Raw genomic sequence first — 8,436 nt, 5'->3', positions numbered from 1 at the left:
ATGCTTCTGCAAATGTTAAATTTAAATTGTTATTCTATATTTTTGGTACAGCTCGCTCATGGTTAATAACACTACATTATAGTGTGATAATATAGTATAAGTTACACAACAGTATTACTTACTGTAATGTCATCCTGTCTGACAGACAAGCCTCTCTCCTAATGTCCATTTTGCTCTGTCACAGTCCATATAAAGCTAAGTTGGTGGAGCTGAAAAAATTCACATTGCAAGGGGATGGAGCAATATATTTCCACCCCTTTTGACTCCACTTCCATGGTCTATTTTAAAGGTGAAATTCTCACTGTACGTCATGTCAAATTGTTCAATTGCCATCATTATGGCCAAAGTATCATTGATAAGTAAATACACCAACTATGCATATGTACTTTGTTCAATCTGTTGTTCCATTAAGTCACACATGAATGTGTATTTGTTACTTTTATGTAATGCAATGTGAAAATAAACTAAAAGCAGACCATTCAGTGCACAGTATATGTTTTTATTAAACATAGTTCTCAAAAGATATACTTAAGGTTAAAGAGGACAAACTGTTAACCTCAAAATTGCATTTACTTTGCAATAACAGTACTCTTTGCAACAAGGTTTATAATGTCAGGAACTTAGAAACATACTGTGTGGAGTATATTTTTCTCTGTCTACTATTGTAATAGTGCTCTGGAATCTGTGAGCGCTAAACAAATAAATGTAATAGAATACAATAGAATATAATTCACAATTAAATAAATGTTTAAAATCCCATTTGTAGAATTTTGACAAAACAAAATTAACTGATTTTTTTTTTCTTGGACAAATATTTCTGTTCTGATTATGTTTTAAAGTGTATAATTGTATATTTTTTGGTATTCAACTACATAGATCTCGTAGCAAAACATTTGACTTGATATATATATATATTTTAGCTCCTAAGAAAACCAGCAAGGAAACTTCAAACTAGGTGTTCTGAGGACTCTTATAAGATCTTCCATGCATAAAAAAAAATAAAATAATAATAATAGTGCACTTTAAGAATAATGGTCTACAGTGGCCTCTGCGATTTCCTTAAATGTAGCCATGGTCTACACAGGTGTCTACTGCTGTTGCTTTCAAACCAGTCAATGAAGCCAGATGTTGTTGATGTTAATGCAGAATTGCATTTGCAAGTGAATCATATGTTTAATTTATGCAGCCAGTGTTGGGATTCCTAATAATTTTAATCTTTGCAGATGAAGCCAGTCTTTGTATTGTAACTTGAAAGCCACTTGGATTGCACCAGTCAAATCAAAATCAAAATCTTTCTATAGGAAGTCAATCTGCATCACAAAATCTCCAGTATCTCAATAGAATGTTAGTCTGCAGCAATAAATGCCCACTATTTTAGTAGAATCATATAATTAGCTTCCTATACAGGGACTGGGCCCTCACTGCAGCAGAGTGGTTTCCTGTACAGGGACTGGGCCCTCACTGCAGCAGAGTGGTTTCCTGTACAGGGACTGGGCCCTCACTGCAGCAGAGTGGTTTCCTGTACAGGGACTGGGCCCTCACTGCAGCAGAGTGGTTTCCTCTACAGGGACTGGACCCTCACTGCTGCAGACTGGCTTCTTTTACAAAGACTGATCTGGAGGAGTAACGTGCCAGTCTTTGTAAAGGAAGCCAGTCTGCTCCAGTGAAGGCCCAGTCCCTGTATCGGATGCCTCTCTGCAGCTGTGAAGGCCCAGTCCCTGTAAAGGAAGCCACATTGAACCAGTAAGGGCACAGTCCCTGTAAAGGAAGCCACATTGAAGCAGTAAGGGCACAGTCCCTGTAAAGGAAGCCACATTGAAGCAGTAAGGGCACAATCCCTGTAAAGGAAGCCAAATTGAAGCAATGAGGGCACAGTCCCAGTAAAGGAAGTCAAAGTGAAGCAGTTAAGTCCCAGTCTTTGACTATGAAGCTAGTCTGACAGAATCCTTTACTTATATGTTGATGAGTAAAAGTAAAAAATAAAATAAAAATAAAATGCTACTTGTATAAATCACAGAATTATTTTTTCACTCTCCTGTCTTTGGCATTGACCCATTCTTTGTACACTCTATCTAGACTGATAGAATTTCCATCCAACTGGTAGGTTTTGATTCTCATTAGCATATCCAAATGGTATTCACCTAAACGATTTCTTATCTTATTTTTAAGTCGATTCATTAAACTAAAACCTCTCTCACAGTCTGCACTAGATGCAAGAAAGGTTCCCCCAATGTCCATCAATATTGCAAGGTCACAAAACTGGTCATTATTTAGTGAAAAGTCCACCATCTGAATGAAATTTGTTATCTGTTTGGATTTTATTTTCTCTTGCAAGGAAAACTTAAAATCAGTGAACTGTTGAACTATTACCTTATTATCAGCTGTTAGAAAAGAATGGTATTTTTTACATAGGACACTAACTTCTGCATTCCCAAACATGAAGTCACAATTTGCAATTAAGGATGTCTCAAAAACTGACCATTCTTGCACCTCATCTTCAGGAAACCTTTCTTCCAAATGAACACAAAGAGAATTTATAAAATTCATCAGGGGACGTGTATCTACTTTTTCTTCTACTTGGCTTAACAAAAACTGAACTTTTTCACTCCATAAAACATTATCTCCCAAATACTGCTTTCTGATCTTGTTTATTTTGCCGCGTGCAAAATGAAGGGCATCAATTGGTGTCAGGTTGGTCTTTTGCAGAATTTTACACAGGGCAGACAGTTCTTCAAAGACATCACTTAAAACATGTAAAGCTATTTTATATGTCATGTTTGTCAGTTTCTTGTAACAGTATTTTGTGACCGGGTCATTTGACTTATCTTCTAAAAAGTATTTGATAAGTCCATCATAATTTTTTATTATTGCCAGCAATGCAAAGTGTCTAGATAACCATCTGACTTCATTGAGTGGTTTGAAAGCAACAGCAGTATTTTCAGTGGCCTCTGCGATTTCCTTAAATTTGCATCTTTTAACAGATGATCTTGAAAACACTGTATAAATCGTTCTCATTAAAGTATCAACATCTCTTATTAATTGTACTTGTTTCCATGCATCACAAATGCCCAGATCTTCACGATGAGCAACACAGTGTTGCTGAACTAAGTGTGGAATGCTCTCTTTTAGTCGTGCCGCTACACCATTAACTTTTCCCAACATTACTGAGGCACCATCGGATGTAAACATCACCATTTTATGAAGGTCAAGTTTCTTTTCTTTATAAAACTTCTTAATTGCCAAAACAATAGAAGGAGCATCGCATGCATGCAAATGAATAATTCCACCAAATACAGTTTTATACACATTACAATGTTTAGATCGGAATTTGAAATAAAGAATAAGACATTTGGTGACACATATGTCAGTGGTTTCATCAACTGTTAACGTGTGAAAAGCTGCTGATGCTACTTCTTCTAACATGTCTTTCTGAACAACATAGTTGATAGATTCAAGAAATTCAAACGCATAGTTTTTACTTCGCCAGCTATCTGTCATTTGCACATACTTTACCATATGTTCATTAATGTGTTGAACTGAATTTAACGAGCTATTCATTTTAACAGCCAACAACACGTTGTCTATAAGAACTTTGATTTTATCTGGGTTTGTTCGTTTTCGCTCTTTGTCTTCCGCACTTTCACGTAGCATGCGTAGCACGCCTGTAGCGGGTAGTGACTGGTTTTGTTGTCTAAGCTTCAATACACCCTCCATATGTGATTTACTTGCTAAATGACGTTTCAAAAAGTCAAGCTTCCAACTATCATCCCATTTCTTACCAGTAGCAAAATCACCAGAAACTTTTGCATCATGACAATACAGACATCGAAGTCCATTTTCTAAATCATACAAAAAAACTTCACGCAGCGGTATGTTCATAGCCTCATGGGCTTTTGGGGTAGCTGTTTCTACAATTTCATTTAGCCATTCTACTTTAAAAGAACTTGCTGTTCTTTTGCGCTTTGCCATGACTGAGTCACTTTAATGTATGAAAAAAAAAAAGATTTTGAACTAGACAAAGTAAACTGAAATAGTGAATGAACAATGCAAGGCTAATATCAAAACCCAGCCTATGACAATTTAGGAGATACTGAAAAACCTGTAGTTGTCCAAGTTGCAGTAGATCAGGCAGACAGGCAAATGATGCAATAGACAGGGTGGCTTGAATGTTCAGGTTGGTCTCTTGGTCAGGCAATTGAGGGCTATTTCATTTCCCATCACATGGCAGGCTGCAGGAATCTGGAGGACAGTATTTTTATATATTAAAGAAAATAATGATTTCTATAGGAGGAAAATAAAGAAAAAAAAAGGGGGGAAAGTGTACAGGGTCTTGGGTGAGTTTACTACTTACCATGCAGAGCTGCAGTAGATCAGGCAGCCAGCCACATGATGCACTAGACAGGGTGGCTTGAATGTTCAGGTTGGTCTCTTGGTCAGGCAATTGAGGGCTATTTCATTTCCCATCACATGGCAGGCTGCAGGACAGTATTTTTATATATTAAAAAAAGAAAATGATTTCTATAGGAGGAAAATAAAGAAAAAAAAGGGGGAAAAAAAGTGTACAGGGTCTTGGGTGAGTTTACTACTTACCGTGCAGAGTTGCAGTAGATCAGGCAGACAGCCAAATGAAGCGTTGGACAGTGTTGCTTAATATTCAGGTTGGTCTCTTGGTCAGGCAATTGAGGGCTATTTCATTTAACATCACACGGCAGTCTGCAGGAATCTGCAGGACAGTATTTTTATATATTAAAAAAGAAAACAATGATTTCTGTAGGAGGAAAATAAAGAAAAAAAGGGGGAAAACAGTGTACAGGGTCTTGGGTGACTTTACTACTTACCGTGCAGAGTTGCAGTAGATCAGGCAGCCAGCTAAATGAAGTAGTGGACAGTGTGGCTTGAATATTCAGGTTGGTCTCTTGGTCAGGCAATTGAGGGCTATTTCATTTAACATCAAACGGCAATCTGCAGGACAGTATTTTTTATATATTAATGTTTCTTAAACATTAAAAAAATTATGATGGAAAATCTGCAAACTATCCAATGGAGGCAAAAGCAAATGATTTACCCAATAATGTGATATATAAATAAGCAGTGTTTCCAAACATTAAAAATAAAGCTTACTAATGGGATTTATATATATTTTTTTTATTTATTTATTTTACACAGGAGGCACAAACAGTAAGATTCAGCACTGCAGACAAATATAATCATCCAATAGTAGTACTAGACTCACCCATGAAAACACATTTCCTTTAGATGCTGGTGGCACTGGCTGGCTAGGGCTTCTGTTCTGTGGCTGGAAGTCTGGAACAGTGGCTACAAACGTAATGACAATTGTGGCGTCTTAATGATTATTTTTATAGGCGTCCATTTGCCTATAAAAATAATCATTAAGACGCCAAAACCTGCTAAGTGTTAATAAATGAGGCCTGAGGTAGAACGCCCTGAATTCCCGCCAAACGGTCAGCATACGCACTTGGGGGGGGGGGGCAGTCAGCATACGCACTTGGGGGGGGCAGTCAGCAAGTAAAAAAAAAAAAATACAAAACGTAATTTCTGCTGATTTTTACATAGATTCTACAGGCAAAAATAACAGGAGACAATCTTTGGTTTTGTGAAATATTGTCCTAATGTGACACACAAATTAAACAGTAAAAAAAAAACAAAAAAAAAACGGGAAATCGGAGGTAAAGGAAGGTTTTTTCTTTTCAAGAAATAATATAATGAATAATAAATAAAAGACCAGAGGAGCACAATAGACAGAGAATACTCACCAAGAATTTACCTGCAAAACAGAAATTCACCAGGCTCGTGCAGAAAGCGGTCGGCGTCCTTCAGCTCTCTCCACACCTCTGCCTCTGCAACGGACTGCCCCCGAGCTTTTAAAAAGACAGACGCGTGACGTGTGACGTCACGACGTCGCGACGTCTCGTGTCTGTCTCACTGATTGCGGTTGGATGGATGGATGACTGCCTGCCGAATCACGGTAAAGGATTTATTTTTTTTATTTTTTTTTTAAGGTAAAAACCGTTGTGCGCACAATTTTTCTTCGTGTGCGCTCTCATCAAAACTTATGTGCGCGCGCACAAGCGCACACCTTAGAGGGAACAGTGCTTGCCGCTGATCTTTGTCCTACCCACAAAAGGGGTGGGACGAAGGCCATTGGGCGCCGCGTTACGTGCACACCAGCCGCTTTAATTTCATTAGTGGCCGGTAGAGGCGGACTGACGGCCGAGCAATGGCCGCTTTGAATTTTGCTCACAGCCGCTCAGCGGCTGTCTTACGCTGCAGCCGCATGGCGGCTGTGTTGAACGTGTTGTGGGGTGGGACGAAGAGCTGCAGCACGGCCATTGGGCGTCGCGGTGCGGTGACACTCAAGGGGGCGGGCTCAGCCTCTCAGAAGTGTTCCTCGTGACAGGGAAAGGATTGTCACGTCGTCGAGGAGAGCAGGACAAAAAAAACAAAACCACAAAAATTTAAGTACCGGTATTACCAAAATATAGTGTTAACCCTCTATATGCCACTGTGCCCCATGATATGCCTTTTGACCCCCTATGTGCCACTCTGCCTCCAGAAATGCCTTATACCCCTATATGCCACTCTGGCATTTAGGGGGTTAAAAGGCATATTATGGGGCAGAGTGGCATATAGGGAGACATAAGGCATTTCTGGAGGCAGAGTGCTCTATGCAATGCCTTTTAACCCCCTTAATGCCACTCTGCCTCCAGAAATGCCTTTTAACCCTCTATACGCCACTCTGCCTCCTGAAATGCCTTATACCTCCCTATATGCCACTCTGTCCCATAATATGCCTTTAAACCCCCTAAATGCCAGAGTGGCATATAGGGGTATAAGGCATTTCTGGAGGCAGAGTGGCACATAGGGGGTCAAAGGGCATATCATGGGGCACAGTGGCATTTAGAAGGTTAAAAGGCATATAATGGGGCACAGTGGCATATAGGGGGTTTAAGGCATTTCTGGGGCAGAGTGGCAAGCCTGGGGGCAGATGTGTATAACTGGGGGGGCAGGTTGGAAAATAAAAGGAAATAAAAACAAAATATTTTTCTCAATCATAGCTTTTATTAAAAAAAATAGTTTACATAGTTTACATGAATTAACATTTACTGGTAAAACTTTTTTCCTATAGGGTCGTGTTATATTCAGGCTTTTTCCTTTTTTCCTAAATTAATATTCAGATTTTGGGGGTCGTCTTATAATCAGGGTCATCTTATAATCGGGCAAATACGGTAATACAAAAGGAGGGGGTGGCTGGGGGTAATACACATGGCAGTGGGGGGGCATCAACAATAGACAAGTGTGCTTCACATTAACCAATACAAAAGTGTTAGGGGCATCACATAAATCAATGCTGGGGGGGGCAATACACAATGGTGTGGGGGAATAAATGCACAAAGGGGGCAATACACAAGGTTGTGTTGTGAGGGGAAGACAGTAATCAGTACACAAAGGGATTAATGACAGGGGGAGTTAATGATAAAGCAGTGTAGAACATACATGTTTTATGCTTCAGTGTGGCAGAGGCTGTCCTGGTGTGTGTGTCTGGGTGTGCACTGTAAGTAAGTAAGTGCACTACTTACTGTAGTAATAAATTGATTTATTTAATGTTTACTTACCAGAGATAAAAACGCCCTCCTGAATTTGTAGTCACTTCAGAGCACAAAACTTTCTAGGCCCAGAAATAAGTGAGAGGAAAAGTAAAGGTGTTGTGTTATTTACTCTTATTTTAATCTGCATATTTTATCACAAAGAATTAATCGCAGAAACTTGAATGGTGGTTGGGTTATTCCCGTTGGTTTCACAGTCCTTCCCCCTTAAGAGAGGACCTTTTACATAAACACACTGGCAGACCACTTTGCACCATGAACTGTGTGCATTTAAAAAAAAAATACTAATAATAATGTATCTGGGATGAGGTATTTATTAGATGATGCAGTGCTAGAACAGTTGTGGTGGTATTAATAGCCAAAAGTTTCTTAAAAGAATATCGTGAAGAATAATGTGATCACTGTTTTGTTCCACTGAATAAAATGGAGGTTTTTCATCTAAAAGTTTTTGCAGTAGCAAATGTTTTGATTCCATTATGTCTAATCTATTTAATTTATTAGGGCCTTTCAACACTTTTGCTTTCTGGCATTTTAATACAAATAATGTGATAAAAATAATGTTTTATAGTTATTTGTATAGCAAATAGTGTGACTTGGGTATGTATTAGGGGTGCGTGTGGGTATTAGGGGTGCGTGTGGGTATAAGAGCGTGACCGTGAGATTAACTGTATGGGCAGTGGCGGAACTACCTGGGGTCGCAGGGGTCGCGACTGCGACCGGGCCCCGGCGGCAGGGGGGCCCAAGCCAAGGGGCCGCCCGAGATCTTTTTTCCGTATTTTTTTTAAAATAAGGCAGGGGCGTCCAACATGCG

The 8,436-nt window shown here is 39.3% G+C and overlaps 1 protein-coding gene across 1 annotated transcript; it reads right to left on the bottom strand.

The window, feature by feature from the left end:
- Nucleotides 1-2,019: 2,019 nt before the first annotated feature.
- LOC149287822 (E3 SUMO-protein ligase KIAA1586-like) lies at nucleotides 2,020-3,969 on the bottom strand. The gene has a single exon (XM_089492425.1). It carries the CDS (start codon nucleotides 3,967-3,969, stop codon nucleotides 2,020-2,022), a length of 1,950 nt encoding a protein of 649 aa, XP_089348551.1.
- Nucleotides 3,970-8,436: the final 4,467 nt, after the last annotated feature.

Source organism: Sceloporus occidentalis, unplaced genomic scaffold, assembly GCF_023333645.1.
Source record: "Sceloporus occidentalis isolate IW3139 unplaced genomic scaffold, rSceOcc1.0.p SCAF_56, whole genome shotgun sequence".
Lineage (NCBI taxonomy): Eukaryota > Metazoa > Chordata > Lepidosauria > Squamata > Phrynosomatidae > Sceloporus > Sceloporus occidentalis.
This window is presented reverse-complemented; position numbering and strand designations above follow the sequence as displayed.